The sequence below is a fragment of the Corvus hawaiiensis genome, chromosome 15 (assembly GCF_020740725.1).
Source record: "Corvus hawaiiensis isolate bCorHaw1 chromosome 15, bCorHaw1.pri.cur, whole genome shotgun sequence".
In the NCBI taxonomy this organism is placed as follows: domain Eukaryota; kingdom Metazoa; phylum Chordata; class Aves; order Passeriformes; family Corvidae; genus Corvus; species Corvus hawaiiensis.
The window spans coordinates 3,603,572-3,622,168 of NC_063227.1; the positions used below are offsets into that span (position 1 = coordinate 3,603,572).

Below are 18,597 nucleotides of genomic sequence, written 5' to 3' on the forward strand. Positions count from 1 at the left end.
AATGGGAACCTTGTGGCAGCACAGAGTGCTGCTCCTTAGCGCAAGGAACAGCCCCTCCCAGGGGAGACCCTGCAGGGTGACACAGGGTGAGGGTCACGACGGTCACCAAGGGTGAAGCAGTCAAAGGGGGGCAGCCTGGGCGGGGATGCAGGGTGGGTTTGGGGTCCGGGGCTGGCGGCAGCGGTGACAGCCTCGTGCGCAGCGCGGGGGGGCCACACGCAGCTGCACTGGGATGAGAATAGCAAGTGCGGCCGGGTAGCTAGGGAACAGTTGCTATGGGAGCGAGCCGAGGAGGAGTTCTCACACTCAGAGGGGGCATCTTGGGGTAAAATCCAGGAATTTTCTGCAGCCGTGGAAGGAAGGAAGGCAGGCAGGGGGATGGGGACTGCCTGGGGATTGCTGTTCCAAACGCATCAGTCAGGATGTGTGTGCTGCCCTCCTGGCACTGCCTGGGGCATGGTACCCTGGCACCAAGGTCCTGGGGTCACCAGCGTGTTCGTGTGTCTGCCACATGTTCTGGGATAGGGCCGGGGGGTGAACAGAGCCGTGGCCAGCCCTGAGCAGGGCAGGGAAGTGGCTCTGCCTGTTCCCACCCGCCCAGTGGTGCCCCAGCATTTGGGGGTTATCTCATGCCCATCCCTGCCCTTGCTGGGGGGTAGCAGCGTGCAGGTGAGGGGATGCTGCTGTATGTCCAGAGCCGAAATGGGTGGATCTGGACCCTACAGACACAGGCGAGCTGTGGGGGTCCTGACCAGTGCCCCGGGCTGTGGGGCTGTGGCAGCAGCTCCGCACACCATTTTCAGGGGTGAAGGATGCTCTCAGCTGTTGCCTGGGCAACGGCTCCTCCTCCAACCCACCATGTGGCTCGGGGAGCGCTCCCCCGCCTGCCTCCCCCCGCCGCCGTGGGGAGAAGGGGAAGGGGAAGGCAGCTCCCGGCCCCCGGCGCTGGCGGGGCCGGAGGCCTGGCTCCCTTCGCCCGCCCTTGCCCTGACCTGACGATGCCCGTGGGCCCGACCGTGCCCCTCGTCCCTGCCTTCCCCATGCCTCAAGGGAGCACCCTGGCCCCCCCGCATGGCCGCAGCCCCCTGCCCGCCCTGGGTGCTGCTGGGGCACCCCCGCAAGCACCGAGCCGGCAGTGCCCGGCTGCCGCGGCCGCGCTGTGAGGTCGGATCGCAGGAGGCGAATTCCAGCAAGGTGAGTCGGGGCCAGAACCAAGGGGGCCGGGGGACACACGGCCACTGCGGCCCTGCTGCGAGCGAGGTGGTGGGGCTTGGCCGGACACCGGAGCCACTATGCCCGGCTGTGGTGGGAGTGGGCTGCCAGCCCCCGGATTCCCCAGGTCATCCCCTGGCCGGGATGGAGGAAGTCTTTCCGGCCGGGCCGCGGCAGAACAATGCGCCGTGTGTGCAGCCGCAGCGGGCGCCTGCCACCCTGCCCACGGGGAGGAAACGGCGGCGGGGTCATGGCCTGCGTGGGGCACCCACACCCCGTCACCCACCCGCATCTGGCACGGCTCCACCCCGAAACGGCGCTGGCCCGCTCCTGGCACAGCCCCAGGAAGCAGAGAAGGGACAGCGGGGACTCTTGACCCCAAGCTTGGTGTAGTCCCAAGGAGCCAGAGGGGTCTCCCATGGGAGCCACGACCACCCGCCTCAGTTACAGCAGAGAAGAGCTGGTGACAACCCGCGATGGCAAATGGCTGGGGGAGCCCTAGCTCAGGGACAACTGCCCAGGCCAGGCTGGCGAGGGGTCTGCTTGGGGTATGGCACCCAAGGGAGCGGGGTGACCCCAGGACAGCCGGTGACATTTCGGTCCCTCGCTGCACTGGGGGGCCAGGCTGGCACCCCTGCCCTGCAGAGCCACGTGTCCCACTGCAGTGGCCAGGTGGGCTGTGGTAGGGGCTGTTAAGGTCTTGCCAGCGGCTGGGGTGCCCTCCCTGCCTGTGTCCCTGTGCTGCCATCACCCCCGGGAGCACGTAGTTGTCACTCCTTGAGGAGGCTGGGGATGGCATTGGGGGAACGGGTGGCAGCACCCCCAGGGTACCTCCAGGGCGAGCGAAGGGCTACCGACGGTGGGAGCCTGTGGCACCACTCCACCCGGACCGGGAGCCGCTACCCGGGGATCCCCAGATCCCACCCCGTGGGGCTCCCGCGGCCACCCCCGGGGATGCCCCGGCCCTCTCGCCACCGGCATTCCGCCGCCGCTCCCCAGGGGCAGGGGGGAATTCCCGTGGCAATACCGGTGCCCCAGCCGGTAGCCCCCGCGCGGCGGCGGGTCCCGGGGCGGGGGGTGCGGGGGGCCCGCGGATCCCTCCCCGAGCCGAGGGCGGGGCGGAGCGGCGGGGCGGGAGTCCGGGCGGGCGGGGCGGTGCGCGGCGGCGGCGCGGGAGCGCTCACCGGAGACAAAGGCAGCGCCGGGAGGCGGCGGCGGCGCCGCGCACCGGGCGCGCACCGGGCCCCCTCCCCCGCCGCCCTATGGAGCCGCCGCCCGCCGCCTGAGCCACGTGCGCCGCCGCCGCCGGTAACGGGAGCCGCGGAGGGAGCGGGCGCGGCGCCTCCGCCTGTTGCGCGGTGCGGGGGCAGCGGGGCCGGGGCGGGAGCGCGCGGGGCCGCCGCCACCGGGGGCCGCGGCGGGGGCGCGCGGCGCGTACCGGGGCGCGCATCTCCGGTCCGGCCCCGGCGGGCGCGCGCCCCGGGGGAGGAGGAGGAGGAGGAGGAGGAGGAGGAGGAGGAGGAGGAGGAAGGGGTGCCGCGCCCGGCACGGGGAGCGGGGAGGTTCCCCGCCGGGGTGTCACCCTCCCCGCGGAGGCGCCGGGCAGGGATGCGACGCGGGCAGCGGGGCCCAGGCCGCGGCCGGGGGCAGCGGGGCAGCCCGGGGCTACCGGCGGGGCCCGGCTCGGCGGCCGCTCCGCTCTCCGCCCGGCGTGAGTGTCTCCAGCCCGGCCCCGCTCCTCCCCCAGCCCGCACGTCCCCGGCAGCCCCGCTCCCCCCCGGACGCCCCAGCTGTGAACGCCCCCGGTCCGCGGAGCCGCCAGCCCGCCCTGCACCGCTTCCCGGTGTTCCCCCGGCCGTCATCCCGGGGCTCGACCCACGGCCCTTGCCGCACGGTGCCTCTCCTCCCCGGGGATGCCCAGGCTGCCGGCGCGGAGCCTGTTGCAGCCGAGGTGGCGAGCGCTGCCCGAGCCGAGCTGGCCCCAGCCAGGGCACTCCCTCCCCAAAGACCCACATCCCGGCGCTGCCTCAGCCCACGCGTTTGTCTGCGTGATGGAGCAGCCCCCGCTGCCCGCCGGAGCGTGGCCAGGGCCCCCGGTTCCTTCCTTCCCCATCGCTTCTTCCTTCCGCCGGGCTCGGCCCTCCGGCCCCGCCGGCACCCTCAGCACCCGGTGGCCCTGCCGTGGTCCCTTGCCAGCAGCGAGGCCCTGCACCGCAGGGTGACGGAGCACCCCGCGCGCCTTCGCCCTTCTCCGAGGGAGGATGGTGTCACAGTGGTCACCCAGCCCTCGGCTGCCGTCGCTCTAGCTCACTCTCCTCCCTGCTGCCGAGCCCGTTTTCTCCCACACCACCATAATGAGAATCCTGACGGGTGCTTACGTGCCTGCCTGCGAGCACCCATGGGTGCTCCTCGCTGCTCACTGAGGAGCAGACCGCCCCTGGCACACACCGTGTACATTTGATGCTTGGCTGGATATGACCGAGCTGTCAGCTTGCCTACAGGGCAAAGATGATGGTTCCCATCCCCACCACCACCCCTGGCCCTGCATTGCTGTGTTGGGGTGCCACCATCCCCGGTGGCTGCGAGGCCGGCGATGGCTGCGGTGCACGTGCTCCTGCGAGCGCCACGTGCCACAGGCAACCGGCACTTCTGCTCGTCTCTCCTTCTCCCCGGGTCACCCCCCTGTGTGGAGCACAGGGATGAGCTGCCTGGGCTCAGCAACCGATTTAGGGTGCACTGGGTGGGCAGAAAAAGGGGATCCCGCTGGGCACCCCATGATCTTGAAGATGATGCTGTGGGACCACAGCATCTGTCTCCCACCCCAGGGTGCCCAGTAGCGCTGTGGGCGATTCTAGGGGGGACTGTGCAGGTTTGCATCCATGGGGGTGATGGTGGGGGGTGCATGGGGTGCCAGGCACGGTTCCCCCTGGCTGCGGGCGCTGCGGCGCATGTGGAGCGAGTCACCATGGGAACAGGGCATCCACGTTTCCGTGTCGCTCACGCTCGCGTCTGTCTCGTTGCAGGGCCCCCACCCCGGCGGTCCCCCCCCCAGCGATGGGCAGCGGGACCCCGGCAGCCCCGTCCCCCCCGCCGCCCGCCCCACCGGCCCCCCCGCCCCACCGCCCGCCCGGCGCACCCAGGCCTGACCCACCCGCTCCAGCCCCCCCCAGCTCCATGGCGAGGACGGACCCCTGACGGCAGGCGCGCCCGCGGGCCAGAGGAGACGGCGCCGGGCACGGCCCGGGGAGATGCCCTCGGCGGCCCTGACAGCATCGGGTCCTCCCTGACCCTGCCGCCGCCCTGAGCATCCCGTCCCCCATCCCGAGGGCAGGGGAGAGGCGGGGGCCTACCCCCGGGGCCGGCCGCCAAGATGGTGATGTCCCAGGGCACCTACACCTTCCTCACCTGCTTCGCGGGCTTCTGGCTCATCTGGGGCCTCATCGTGCTGCTGTGCTGCTTCTGCAGCTACCTGCGGCGGCGGGTGAAGCGGCAGCAGGAGGAGCGGCTGCGGGAGCAGAGCCTGCGCGCGCTGGAGATGGAGCCACTGCACTACGAGGGTTACGGGGGCAGCCCCCCCGGCATCGCCATTCCCCACCGCCTCCGCCTCGAGCCCCACCATCACCATCATCACCCCCACCACATCCCACCCCCCCGGCCCTGGAGCTGCCGGCACGGTAAGGAGCAGGGAGGGGCTCTCGCATCCCTGGAGCACGTGCCTCCTCCTGGTTTGGGGGGGATACGACGTGAGAGCCGGGGCGCAGCGCTGACGGCAGCAGGGGTCCGGGGGGGGCTTTGCCTTGCAGAGTCGGACCTGTCAAAGCCACCGTGCTACGAGGAGGCGCTGCTGATGGCGGAGCCCCCCCCGCCGTACAGCGAGGTGCTGATGGACACGCGGGGGCTCTACCGCAAAATCAATGCCCCTTTCCTGAGCCATGAGCGGCTGGAGAAGCAGGAGCAGCCTCCCAGCTACAAACCCCTTTTCCTGGATGCCAGCTACGGTTCAGCGCTGCACCTGCCCCGCTCAGCCAGCCCCGGCCCTGCCTGCCCGGACCTCTACCTGCAGCAGGAGTGCTCCCCACGCATGTTTCCCAGCTGGACGGACTCGGAGCTCAGCAGCAGGGACACCTACGAGACGGGACCCTGGCACCTCCCGGTCTCCATGCCCCTCTTCGGCAGGACTACCGCTGTCTAACGGCGGCCACGGGGGACGCCCGGACCTTGCCATGCACCTGGGGGGTGGGGGGGTTTCGGTTGCTCGTGTCACCCCAGGGACACCCGCCCCGGCGCGGGCCATCGCCGCCGGCGCGGAAGGGGCTGGTTCCCCGTCTGGCCCCCGCCGGCCCCCCCATGGCCGGGGGCGCTGGGGACCCGGACTCTGCTCTGTTTCTTAAATTTTTTGTTTGTTACAGTTTGAGAATTAAAGTTTGTGGCTCGGGTTTGCCTCCTGGCGGGCTGGCATGGTGGAACCTCCCCCTCCTCCCCAAGGCAGCCGTAGCCCCCCACTCCCAGCCCTCCCTGCCGCCCCAGCAGGCTGCAGCCCCCGTGGGAGACGCTTTATTTATTAACAGACATGAGCACACCGCCGGTACAGAACTTGTGCTTTCCAAAAAGTTTCCGGGGGGAATGGGGGGAGAGGGGCCAAGCAGGGGCCAAGCAGGGGAGGACGGGGCTCCCAGCAAAGAAGGAGTGGGGAAGGGGTAAAAGCCCCCACACCAGCTCCCTGCCGGGGTTTGGGGGGGGGACGCCGCTGGCCGCAGCCTCGCCTCGGTTGGGTCACTTTATTGCCATATTCATTTATTATTATTATTATTTCCTTTTTTTCTCTTTTTTTTGAACTCGTGCAAAGTACTGGGGGGGCTCCCGGGGGGGGGGGCACGAAGAGAACGAGGACCCTGTCCCACAGCCGGGCAGGGGATGCGAGCGTGTGTCGTCCCCCCCCAAATGGGGCGCTGGGGTATCGGGGGGGGGGCTGCTAAGGGAGGGGTGGGGGGCTGACACGGCTCCTACCGACAACTTAAAAAAGAGGAGAAGGGGGGGCTGTAAAAGGTGCCCCGGGGCGGGGTTGCAGCAGGGCGGCCGCCACCTGGAGGCCTCATCCTGCGGGGCCCCAGAGGGGTGAGGGGGGGCCCGGCCCCCAGCTGCAGCCCCCTTGTGCCCCGCGCCGGCCGGGGCGGGCTGCCTGTGCCGGCAGCGGGGCCTGGGCTTACAGGGCCCCCCCAAAGCTCTCCTCCTCCTCGGGCAGAGGGTCTGCGTCCCAGCACGTGATGTCGATCTCTGGAGGACAGGGAGAGGGGTCAGGATGGCTTTGGGGTGCCCCAGAGAGGGACACACTCCCCCTCCTCACTGTCCTCACTCACCTGGGGGCTTGTTGTAGAAGACGGGCTGGGGGGCTTTGGCCGACAGCTCCTCGGCGGGGGGCACCTCCTCCTCCTGGGACTGGCTGAAGTAGCCCTCGCTGGCCTGGGGGGTGGGGGCAGGTTGTCAGGACCCCCCCAGCCACCCATCACCCCCTGACCTCTCCCCACAGTGATGCTCACCTGCTCCCCACGACCCGGTGTCCCATCCTTGGGGGCCATCTCCCCATTAGTGATGGGGGGCGTCTCTCGGCCTGGGGTGTCTTCCTCAGGCGTGTGCTGGCAGCCCAGATCCTGGGACTGGGGGTCCCCCTCACCAGCTGCCTCCTCCTCCTCCTCCTCATCCTCCTGCTCCGCGTCGCAGAAGGTGGCGGGGGGCTCAGGCAGCTCGTCCAGGCTCAGCAGGGCCCCCTCCTCGGGCAGCACAGCTGGAGGGGTCTCGGGGACAGGGGCAGCAGGCAGGGGCCAGGCAGCTGGGGGAGTCACCCCGTCGCTCTGCCACAGGTCGATGAGGCTCTCGGGTCTGGGGGCTTCCCCAGCTTGGGGCTCGTCAGCCACGGGTGGCAGGGAGGCCTCGGTGGGCTCCAGGGTCACCAGGTCCCCCAGGTCCCCCAGAGCATCACCCCCCGCTGTCCACTGTGGCCTGGGGCTGGGCTCGTCCCCGGGGGGCTCGATGGCCTTGTCCTCGGGCCCTGGGAAGGGCCAGTGCTGCTCGGGCGTGGCTGGCCCGGGCTCCTGCGCGCTGGGGCTGGGGGACTCTGCAAGGAGGGGACAGCAATCAGTGGGGACAGACACCCTCGTCCAGGGCTGGGGGTCACCCGGGGACCGGGATGCAGCTCAGGGGAATTTGGAGTCCTTTGGAGTGGGCACAGTATGGGGGATGCTGCAGGGATGGGTGGGGGTGGCTGGGCAGGAAGGGGATTGTGGCATGCACTGGGGAGTGAGGGGACACGGGGAGGGGCAAGGTGATCCCCTGGGGAGTGGCTGGGAGGCAGAAAGGGCTGTGGAGGGAACGGGAAAGATGCCCTGAGAAGATGCAGAAGGGAAAGCTGGAATGCACCAGAGGATGCCAAGGGGCCAGTGGGGACACAGCAGGGACACGTGGTGACAGCAGCAGAGCTGGCTGGGGTGCCCTGGGGATGCAGTGGGGCAGAGGGAATGCACAGAGCGATACAGCAGCCCTGGAAAGGACATACGGCAGGACGGTGCAGATAGGGCAGCATCCCACTGGGGGAGCCAGCAGAGACAGCAGGGCTGCACTGGGGGATGCAGCAGGGATGGCCGGCACGTACAGAGCAGGGGGAATGCACTGGAGATGGGGGGATGCATGGCGTTGGGTGCAGCACAGACAGCAGGGATGCACTGGCGTTAGAAAATGCACTGGAGGTGGTAGGGATGCAGCAATGCCGGCGGGGCTGCACGGGGGGATGCAGCAGAGACGGCGGGGATGCAGCGGCACGGAGCAGCAGGTACGGCGGGGATGTGCTGGGGGACACAGCAGAGATCGTAGGGAGGTGCCAAGGGATGCAGACGGGACAGCATGGATGCACTGAGCCATGCAAGGGCAGCTGGGGGGCTGCAGCAGAGCCCAGGGGGCTGCAGCAGGGATGCGCTGTGGGACACAGCAGAGACGGGGGATATGCCAAGGGATGCGGACGGGACGGCATGGATGCACTGAGCCATGCAAGCGCAGCTGGCGGGGCTACAGCAGAGTCGAGGGGGCTGCAGTGGGGATGCACCCGGCAGCCCCAAGCAGGGGGAGGCAGCTCCAGCCCTGCGCCCACCTTTGGGCGTTGCCGGCGTCTGGTCAGCGGGCGCGCGGGTGCCCGGTTCGCCCAGCGGCGTGGCGGCCGGGCTGGACTCGCAGGGACTGCAGCCCGCTGCCGAGGCCTTGCGGAAGGCGTCCGACTGGCTGCCTGCAGACAAGGGAGATGGGGACGCGTGGGGGGGCTGCCCACATTGAGGGGGGGAACCAGCGCCCCAGAGCTGCTTCTGCCCCACTCCCACCCAGCCGTGAGCTGCCAAGTGCGCATCACTGTGTACCCGCCACCACGTCGTCCCCTCCTGGGTGGTGGGGCGGAGGTGCAGCAACCACCATGTCCCCTCCAGGTGTCCCCACCGCCCCCACGAGTCTCAGCCCCCACATGTGCCAGGCACGGGGACAGGCAGTCCCATACCTGCTGTGGTGCACACTGGCTCTGCCCACGCATCACTTAGCTGTGCCCTGGCACAGCCTTTGTGGGCACAGCTCTGTGCCCTGTCACCTGTGCCTGTGAGGGCACAGCCCTACAAGGCCCCTGGAACCACCTGGCCCATTGGCACAGCCCCACATGATCCTGGGCACAGCCTTTTCCACACTGCCTGACGCTGCCCCATGGGCACAGACCTGCATGGTCCAGGGCAGAGATGTCCCTTTCCCTTCTGCCCCATCGGCATGTGGTCCTGGGCACAGCCATTTCCACACTGCCCAGCCCTGCCCCATGGGCACATCCAGGGCACAGCTGTCCTATCCACTGCTGCCCCATGGGCAGAGCCTGCCCTGTGCCCACTCTACCCCATGGGCACAGTCTATTCCATCCCAGCCTGGACCATCACCTCCCCAGGCACAGCTCTGCCCTGTCCCCATCTGACCCATGGGCACAGCCTGCCCGATGCCCCCTCCCCAAGGGCACAGGGACCAGCATGGGGCCAGCCCCAGCAGGGGCATGGTCCCCGCCTGGGTGCCCGTGCCCGTCCCCTCAGGGTGCCTGTCCCCCTCGGGGTGCCCGCGCTGCCTCCGCTGCCGGTCCGGTGTGCCGTGGGGCCGGGTGGGCTGTGGGGCAGCTGCCCGCGGCTCGACCCCGGAGCTGCGCACCCGGGAGCTCCCAGCTACCTACATGGGAAGAAAGAGGAGAGATTTGGAGTGCGGTGGCAGGAGATATAGGGGAAAGGGGTCCGTGGGGGGGAGGAGGAGGAGGAGGAGGAAGAAGGCGGCCCACTGTCAGCTGTCTTTATGAAAGGACAGTGCAGACGACCTGTGAGAGAAAGACAGACAGACGGACGGACGGACGGAGAGAGAGAGAGAGCAAAGAGATGGGTCAGTCCCTGCTCAGCGCAGTCGTGGCGGGGCTGGAGCACCAGGGCACCGGGATGGGAGCACAGCAGGGTGGAAGGCAGTATGGTGGGAGAATGGCAGGACAAGAGGATGGAAAGGCAGCAGGACAGAAGGATGTGAGGCAGCACTTGCCTGGCCAGGTGGGGAGAGAGGCCAGGACATGGCTGTGGAACCAACTATCTGCTCAGCCACAGCACAGCCCCACAGCGTGAATCCACGGCACAACCCACGGCATGGCCAGAACACACAGCCCACAGCACGACCCACGGCACAACCCCATAGCTCTGCCCCGAGGCACAGCACCACGGCACAGCCCCACAGCACGTCCCCACGGCACAGCCCATGGCACGACCCATGGCACACCACACACGAACACACATCACAGGCTCCCTCCCAGCACAGCCCCACGGCACAGCCCCATGGCACAGCACCATGACACGGCCCCATGGCTGGAGGCACCCACAAGGACAGACAGCCCTTCCCAAGATCCACAAAAAGAGTCCCAGCACTGGACCCCAGACTGTGGGGCAGCCCAGCTTCTCCATGGGGCACTCCTTGCCAGCTGGCAGCACGCTAAGAGCCCCACATCTGCCCTACTCTCTCCTGCCCCTTTTAGCTGTCACCATGGGATGCGTTCCCAAGCCATCCCTGGACTTCCACCGTTGCCCACCCCTGCACACCGACCATGCTGCCAACCTGGCTGCACGCACAGTGCCATGACGGGTGAGCGGACAACACCCAGCAGGGAGCAGGATGAGTCCCATTTTGTTGAAGACACCCCAATATCCAGCCCCTGAGACGCTGCCCCAGCTGCAGGGCCACATGAGGTGCGGTGGCAGTGGCGGTGATGGTGGCGGTGATGGTGGCACAGCAGAGCAGGAGGTCCCCTGCCATCCTCATACCCTTGGCACCCAGAACCACAGCGCCAGTGATGGCAGAGGGGACACCCCCTCCCCACATTGCATCCCTGGTCTTTCCATATCCCACTGTGACCTGTTGAGCTGTGACACTGCACTCACCTGTGCCCTGGCCTCTCAGTGCCCACCCGTGTGCCCACAGCCCCTCACCTGTCCTGTGGCTGCCTGGTGAGACAGCATCGCTGCTGCCTGATGCCACCCGCTCCTGCTGCTTGAAGAAGTCCCGGGGGTTGTCAGGCCGCTGAGCGATGATGGCAGCAGCCTCCTGTGGGGATGGGGGAGGCTGAGCCCCACCGCCCCAGTGGCGTGGGACTGTGGGACCACCCTCCATGCATCCCACAGCAGCTGCATTCCCATCTAAATGTGGGCACTGCTGGATGGGGAGTGAGGACCAGCACTGGGCACGGCCATCACCACACTCACCTCCACCTCCGACTCCGATTTCCTGAACTGCTGCCTGTCGTCCTCCTCTTGCTGGTCCCCCTGGGAAGAGAGACAGCATCACCTCCCAGCCCCAGGCACCCAGCTGGGGGAAGCCCTTCCCTGGGGGTAATGCCAGTGGCAGTCCTGACTCCGATCCTGGCCCCAGTCCTGCCACGGCACTTACAAAGATGGACTGCTCCTTCAAGCGCTGCCGGGCCTCCTCCGCCTCCATGCTCTGCTGCTTCCTCCTGTGATGGGGGAACAGGAGAGGCGCTGGGCATCGGATCCTGCCAGTCCCTGCCCCAACCCCACCCTGCCATGTGCCCACCCAGCCCCTCACACCACGTGTGCAGCTATCCCGTACCCACATCCCACCCGACCCCAGCCGTGCCTGTGCTCCTCGATCTGCTCCTCGCGCTCCCGGTAGCGCCGCTCCCGCTCCTCCTGCTCCAGCCGCTCCTGCTCCATCCGCTCTTGCTCGAACCGCAGCCGGGCATCCAGGGCCTTTTTCCGCTCTTCCTCCTTACGCAATTCCTCCTCTTTCTGGTGGGGGGGATGAATGAGGGGCTGCCCATCAGCCGGCCAGCGGCTCACCCCGCTTCCTGGGGACTACTGGCTGCCTCCGCTCATATCCCACCTTTGCCTGTTCCCAGAACTGCTCCCGGTTGAGCCGCTTCATCTCCACGGTGGCATCGGTTTTCTGGTAAGTGGTGCCCTGGGACGGAGGAGAGGCAGGGGGGATGGAGGGGCTGGGATCAGCGAGGGGGGGTAACAGTAAGCAGCACACGGGGTGAGGGGCTGCGGCAGGCAGGAGCCCCGGGCGGGAGGAACGCCCCAGTCCCGCCACCATCGCCATCGCTGCCATGGGGACATTACCACGGGCTCGGCGTTCTCGTCCTCGCGCAGCCGCAGGCGGTGCAGCACTGGGCTGGAGACACGGGCCAGCCCATTGGAGAGTCGCTGCCCGATGGCCCCTGGGTCAATGTCCTCCACGCTGCTGGCATTGACGATGACATCGACACCCTGGGGGGTGCAAGCAGCCATCAGGGTTCAGGGTCAGTGCCCTGGCAATATGTTCCTCCTCCCCAGCGTCACCCACCTGGAAGAACTCGGCAATCTTGGCTACGTGGCTGGCACAGGCGCATTTGCGGGCATCCGGCACATCCTCACCCACCTGTGGCGGCCAGGGAGGGACTGAGCTGAGAGGGGCAGCAGGGTGACATCCACCCCACCGACCACAATGGGGCAGCAGGACTGTGGGGCACCCACACCCCCCTGGCCACTGCCAGCTCCCTCACACCCATCCATATCCCCATGGGCATGGCACAGGCCCCCTCAGCATGGCCCCCCACACTCACCCAGTTGACGAGGACATATTTGGGGAGCACAGCCTGGGGGTCCTTGACGCTGCAGAAGCCATACATCACCTTCTGAATCTCAAAGTGGCCAGAGAGCTCCAGCAAACCTCCACCTGGCACAGCACCGTCAGCCCACGTCCACCCAGCACCAGGAACGGGTGACAGGGAAAACACCGGCACAGCCGAGCTGGCGGAGGGGACAGAGGACCTTACCTCCCGACGCTGCCAGCTTCAGGTCATCGGAGCCATCCTCGTATGTGTAGAGGGCCCTGGGGAGACAGCATGGGTGAGCCAAAGTCAGGAGGAGTGTGAGGCAGCCCCCCCACCTCCCCATCCTGCTTACAGTGAGGTCACGGCATGTCCAAGGGTCCAGCTTGGTGTCCCCAAACTAGCACACAGCCACCCAAACCCCTTGTCCATCAACAGCACCAAGGGCCAGGCTGCCAGGCAAGGCAGACAGGATGTGGGGCAGGGCCTATTCCCCAGCCCTTGGTGGCAGCTATGGGGAGGGGTCCCAAGTCTGGGGACAGAACAGTCACTTGGTACAGGGACCCACTGACTGCTGTGCTGCAAGCCACCGCAGTCTCACAGCGACTTGCTCACCCATCCCTGTCCCCTCACAACCCTGCCAGCTACTGACCAGGTTTGGGGACAACCCTGTGCCCCAGTGAGGACCCGGGTCCACTCACGTGCCCGGCTGCGTGAGCCACCAGCCCAGCAGGCACCAGGCTGGGGGAGGACGCCGGAGCACCAGCAGCAGCAAATCAATGAGCCGCCAGAATGTGATGGGGCCGTCATGGAGACTGTTCCTTGGAAACCATTCCCAGCTGATGGGAAACCCCCTGTCGCTCCCACCGTGCCCTGGCCAGCCCCTCTGGGGGCTCCGCGGGGACCCCCACCAGCCAGCACCTCCCCAGAGGCACACAGCCAGCGATGGAGAGGGGACCACGCATGCCAAATTGGTCCAGGGCGGGTGGGCGAAGGGATGGATGTCGCTAGGCAACCAGCATCCTCCTTCACCATGGCAACCCCCCCATCCCAGCTGGGATGCAGCTCGCCCCGATGACGAGGTGATTAGTGGAGGGGAGCGGGGGAGGCAGGCAGGCAGCAGGGACCTGCGGGGCCTGGCAGGCACCCAAACCTGCCCGCCACCGTCACGCGCTGCACCCGGAAAGCCGGGGCCGCCCGTGCTGGATCCCCCACATCCCTGCACCGCCGCGGGTGGGCGGCTCTGCCGATCAGCATTCGGCTGGTGGTGCCCGCACGGCGCTTCTCAGAGCCCCAAAATCCCCGCTGTGCCAGGCAGAGCCGTCCTTGCTCAAGGCTGCAGCTTCAATCCCCAGCCCGGGGAACAGGAACTGAAGGTCCCTATGGGCAGAGCCATCCCCAAAACAGGGCCATGGCTGGAGCTAAAAAGCAGGGGGAAGGCAGGCAGGTGCCTAAGAGGGAGAGGGCCTCCCTCTGCCTCCAGCCCCCACCGCCCCCCAAGCCCCTGGCAGGGAGCCGCAGATAATTGCACCAACAAGATTGACTTTAATCCACACATCCCGATCCCGCTAATCGGCCGCCCCAGCCGGCGCCAGCTTCCAGGCCTGGAACAGCTGCAAAGTGCCGTCTGAGATGCCTGTGATGGGGAAGGGTGGCAAATGCAGCCCCTGATCCCCCAGGAATGGGGGAGGACGGCAGCAGTTTGGGGGAGCCCAGGGCCGCGGGTTGGAAGCTGGCAGGGTGGGATGCAGCTGGCAGCAGACAGGAGAAAAGAAGTAGGGCAGAGCCACAGCATCACTGCCTGGGGAGCCCTGTGGATGCTGGGGGCACCCACTGCCTGCTTTTCTTCCTCAGAACCCTGCCGTGCTGGGTGGTATCTGGGCACAAGGCTGCTGCCTGCACCCAGGGTTGCTCCCAGGGCAGATGAGGCTTGCTGTGGACACAGCTCAGCAGCACAGCCTGATTCCACGCCAGGATGGAGGTTTCCAGTCCAGGGGACAAGGGGGCCATGCTGGGGCCAGTAGCATCCCCAGGGGTGCCCCCAGGGACCCACAGCCCAACAGCATCACCACGACCCCCAGCAGTGGGGAGCAGCTGTGTCACAGCGGGTTCTGTCAGCATCATGCATTGCTTACCCCCCTTCCATGGGCTTTAATCCCTTCACCAGCACATACAGCCCTTTCGCACCCCTGGGCTCCAGGTATGTGGGTCACTCGTGGGTGGAGGTGCCCTCTGCAGCCCGGGGGGGCTCCCTGCAGCCGAGGGGCTCCACTGAGGATCCCTCAGCACCTCACCAAAGAGACCGCAGCCCCGCTGCTCTCGCATGGCCCCACTGCTCACCGGAGCAGGCAGAGCAGCATCCCTGGGTGCCAGAACGGGGCTCCCGCAGCAGCCCACCCCCCATGCCATGGCCAGGGAGGGGTCACATTGCCCCAGCCTCCCGCCCTAGCCCCGGCACATGTGTTTCCAATGTGGCTGGGAGCTCCAGGGAGTCGGCGTGCTCAGAAAGCAGCACCAAATTCCTTTCCGATCGAGTAATGGGCCCCAGCAGCCTTCGCGGGGCCGGGCAGGGGGAGGGGATGCTCGGACCCTCCAGGACCGGGCTGGAGCAGGGGGAATCCCAGACTGAACAGAGAGATCCCGGCCGGGCAAGAGCGTGGCATTCCCCAGTACCGGCCCAGGACCAGGCTCTGGCACAATGTCCTCCCAGGCAGCTCCCTGGCTCAGCCAGGCTGGGCCCTCCTCCCCGTGGGACTGTCCCCATCACCTCGCCCGCTGCAGCCCCACCAGCATCACCCCTCAATCCCGCAGCCCGGCAGCGGGCCCTGCAGAGGGGATGCTGCTCCCACAGCACTGAGTGCCAGGCACCCTGGTGACAAAGGGATGGAGTGGCTGGGGACGATAGAGCAAGCTCAGCCCCACGGATGGGGATGGCAGGGGATCACTGCCTGGCCGGGATCCGCGTTGGAGGTGTGTGTGGTGGGGGGAGCCGCCACCGGCACTCGCCTTCCCGGGAACCGATTCTGCTGCTCTCAGCAGCTTTGGCAGGGACGGCTCCTTTGCAGCGGATGCCGGGAAGCGAGATGTACCCAGGGCTGACAGCTGCCGCCTGGCCGGCAACACACACGGCGCTTGCCCACAGCGCCCTTGGGCTGACAGCGGGACTGCGGGGCCCTCCGGAGACCCCTGGGGGCTGGCGGGGACCTGGACCTGCCCAGGCCCGCACAGCACAGTCCTGAGAGCAGGGACCTGGTTAGAGATCGGCGTCTGCCTGGCTGTGCAGCCCAGATGGGAGGTGGGAGCCCCCGGATGGGTGGTGGGTGTACCCCGGAGGGGTGGTGGGTGCCCCTGGCTGGTGGGCACAGTAGCCTCCACCTCCGCCCCCCACCAAAAGCATCATGCACAGCTTGCACCCAGCACCCCACACTGTCCAGCGCCCCGGCTCTGCCCAGCGAGATGCACCCCAGCGTGCCGGCAGCATTCCCACCCCGCACGCCACAGGCATCCTGGGGGGCAAGGAGGGGATCCCGAGGCAGATGGCCCCAGCCAGTCTCCCGGCACCCGGGTGGGGTGGGAGATGCGGGTGGGCTGGCGGTGGGTGATGCTCCCTGCAGCGGGCCTGGATCCAGCTGGCCCCGAGAGCGGGGTGCGGGCACGGCGAGCAGCCGGGGTCCCACTGGAGAGAGCCACTCCCCTCCCCGACTCAGCAGCAATTCCAGCCCGGAGGGGCAATCCCGGGCCGACGCACCACGACCCCCCAGCGATACCCAGGGATGTGGCAGCCCAGGAGCCTGGGGAAAGCCGCGGGTAGCGGGACCAGCGGGGGATGCTCGGTGCCCCCGCGGCCTCAGGCCTCGCTCCGCCGGGCAGCGGGACCGCCCGCTACCGGGATACCGGTGGGGCCGGTCGGGAGCGGGGCCGGTCGGGAGCGGGGCCGGGCTGGGGGCGCCCCGATCCCCTCCCCATCCCCCGTCCCCCGGGCGCCCCTGCCCGCGGCTCCTGCTCCAAACAATGGCGAGGAACCGGTGCCGGGCCCAGCACCGGGGAGCCCCACGGGGCCCTCCCCGCCGTGCGCGAATCCCCCTTTCCCCGCTCTCGCCGCCCGGCAGGGGGTCGGGCCGGGCCGTGCCGGGGACTCCCGGGGCCGACGGGTCCCGGCGCTCGCACGTGCCGGCCCGGCGCAGACAAAGCGGGGACCGCGCCCCGGCCCGGTGCGGCGGCGGCGGGCAGGTGCGGGCACCGGGGGCGGCGAGCCGGGCACACCCCCCGCCGCCCCGCCCGCCTTTGTGTGCCGGGGCTCCCGGGGACGGCGGGGGGCGCAGCGCGGGGCGCGGCCGGTGTTACCGGGCGGCTCCGTGCACAAAGGGCGGCGGCGGCGGCGGCGGGGACAAAGGGGCGGCGGCGGCGGCGGGCGCGCTCACCAGTCGGTGGGGCTGTCCTCGCCGATCACGTCCTGGTAGGAGGCGAGCAGCTCCAGGCGGTGCGCCGCGAAGCCGACGCCAGCCATGGCGGGGCCGGGATGCTGCCGGGGGACCGGAGGGACCGGCCGCCTGCCCGCCTCCGAGACACTGCCGCAGCGGCCGGGCGGAGGGGCGAGCGGCGGGGAGGCTCCGCCCGCCGCCGCGCCCGGTCCTAGCGCCGCGAACGGCGGCCCCCCTCCCCTCCCCTCCGCCCCCCCCGCCTGGCCCCCGCCCCCGCCGCGCCCCCGGGGCGCCCCCCAGGGCACCCCGCCGGCCGCGCTCCCGGCCCCGAGCTGGGACCCCGGGGGTGCGGGCAGCATCGCCCCCGCCCCGGGCTGCCCCCGCACACCGCTCGCCCCCGGGATCCCGCAGCCTCGGCTCTGCTCTGCCCCCGCGACACCGCGCCCCGGGCCATCCCCCGCTCCAGGGACACTGAACCCCAGCTCAGCTCCTCCTGGGAACCTGCACCCCGGGTGATTTCGCATCCCGGGCTCTCCTCCGCCCTGGGGACCTCCTGCCCCTCCTAGGAACCTGCACTCTGGAGACCTCTCGTGCTGGGTGGTCCTCTCCATCCCCAGACTCTCCTCTGCCGAACGTCCTCAACACCCAGGGGACATGGCACACCGGGCTTCCTGTGCCCTCAGCTGCCCTACACCGAGCCCCCGTGCCCGAGGTTTCCTCTCCAAGGACACGGCACCGTAGGCTCTGCCCTGCACACCCAGCCATGCTCTCGCTGCTGCACAAGGGGTCAGTGGACACAACCTTTTTGGGAGCCCTTTTGTTGCCTGTCTGCCCCTCTATCCCCACCGCTCCCAAGCCCCCGGTCCCCTCAGAACCCTGCCAGGCTGTGTTCGGCAGCACCTTTTCCAGGAGGTTTTGCCTCTGTGTGAACCCACAGTTGCTTTTGTACTGACCCGCGCAGGGCTCTGCAGGGACTCCCAGCCGGGTCCTAATGCTCCTGCCAGGGCAGGCAGCGATTCCCCGTCCCCGGGACTGCCCCCAGCCTGGACCAGCACCGCGGAGGAGGGGTCTCTGTGCCAGAGCAGCAGTGGGGAGCGCACAGGGCCTGATCCCTGCAGGTTGGGGATGTTGCTGGAGTGACCCGTCTCAAGCCCTTCAGAGCAGCCCATGGATGACCCCAGAGGGACATGGGACAGAGTGCCCGCGGGCCCTGGCTGTACCGCCCGCTCCCCCCACGCCCTCCTTGCACCAGCATTTCCGAGCGAGACCAGAGCCGGAGCCGCCCTAAGAGGCTGTGAGAGTTTGGGAGCAGCTGTGGAGCAGCTGCCGGGGCCAGCGCGGGGGCTGGGGCCGGGGCAGGCGCCCCACAAGCGGCTCAGATGGCTTTGGGGGTGGATGTGGTGGGACCCTGCTCAGGGACGTGGTGGGAGCTCCGAGCCTGCCGCCGCCAGGCTTTGTTCTCGGAGCAGCGAGGCTGCAGCCCCTCCCCAGGCTCCACCTCCGCAGCCCACCCGAGACCCTCCTTCCGCTGCCTGTGCACAAGCTCCTCACATGGTGCGCAGAGCTGGCGGGCAAGAGATGCCCTTGGCACAGCGCTGAGGCACCTTGGGTGGTAGAGGTGTCATCAGGAGGGCCCCGAGGCAACAGGGAACCAACCAGACGGAGCTAAGCCCCCCGTGAGCGCAGACCTTGCAGTGGCACCAGGGGACGCTTGGCTCTTCCCGGGGCAGAGGCAGGTTGGCTGTAGGACCCTGGCTCGGCCCTGGCCCTGCTCCACCGCTGGGCACCCCAGGGCTGAGCTGGCAGAACCTGTTCCCAGACCCTGCTACC

General features: G+C 68.8%; 2 protein-coding genes across 4 annotated transcripts; one reads left to right on the forward strand and one right to left on the reverse strand.

The window, feature by feature from the left end:
• Positions 1–4,315: 4,315 nt before the first annotated feature.
• PRR7 (proline rich 7, synaptic) lies at positions 4,316–5,648 on the forward strand. 2 transcript variants are annotated; one of them, XM_048319684.1, is made up of 2 exons: positions 4,316–4,886; positions 4,989–5,648. In XM_048319684.1, the coding sequence occupies exons 1-2, from the start codon at positions 4,583–4,585 to the stop codon at positions 5,402–5,404; spliced, it is 720 nt and encodes a 239-aa protein (XP_048175641.1). In that variant the 5' UTR covers positions 4,316–4,582; the 3' UTR covers positions 5,405–5,648. The 2 variants fall into 2 exon arrangements, with proteins under 2 accessions (XP_048175641.1, XP_048175642.1); XM_048319685.1 differs by having other exon boundaries at positions 5,016–5,648.
• Positions 5,649–5,755: 107 nt separating this feature from the next.
• Positions 5,756–16,947, reverse strand: DBN1 (drebrin 1). 2 transcript variants are annotated; one of them, XM_048319678.1, is made up of 15 exons: positions 16,768–16,947; positions 12,572–12,627; positions 12,359–12,471; positions 12,100–12,174; positions 11,877–12,023; positions 11,638–11,715; positions 11,392–11,543; positions 11,185–11,248; positions 11,001–11,060; positions 10,728–10,842; positions 9,443–9,580; positions 8,351–8,482; positions 6,750–7,324; positions 6,570–6,672; positions 5,756–6,486 (listed from the first exon to the last, which is right to left on the reverse strand). In XM_048319678.1, the coding sequence occupies exons 1-15, from the start codon at positions 16,851–16,853 to the stop codon at positions 6,416–6,418; spliced, it is 1,965 nt and encodes a 654-aa protein (XP_048175635.1). In that variant the 5' UTR covers positions 16,854–16,947; the 3' UTR covers positions 5,756–6,415. The 2 variants fall into 2 exon arrangements, with proteins under 2 accessions (XP_048175635.1, XP_048175636.1); XM_048319679.1 differs by lacking the exon at positions 9,443–9,580.
• Positions 16,948–18,597: the final 1,650 nt, after the last annotated feature.

Coding starts and splice junctions, on each gene's coding strand:
- PRR7 (XM_048319684.1), top strand. CDS start 4,583: ATGGTGATGTCCCAGGGCACCTACACCTTCCTCACCTGCTTCGCGGGC. Junction 4,887..4,988: donor GCCCTGGAGCTGCCGGCACG/GTAAGGAGCAGG, acceptor TGACGGCAGCAG/GGGTCCGGGGGGGGCTTTGC.
- DBN1 (XM_048319678.1), bottom strand. CDS start 16,853: ATGGCTGGCGTCGGCTTCGCGGCGCACCGCCTGGAGCTGCTCGCCTCC. Junction 11,061..11,184: donor TGAAGGAGCAGTCCATCTTT/GTAAGTGCCGTG, acceptor CTCTCTTCCCAG/GGGGACCAGCAAGAGGAGGA. Junction 6,673..6,749: donor CACCGGGTCGTGGGGAGCAG/GTGAGCATCACT, acceptor CCCACCCCCCAG/GCCAGCGAGGGCTACTTCAG.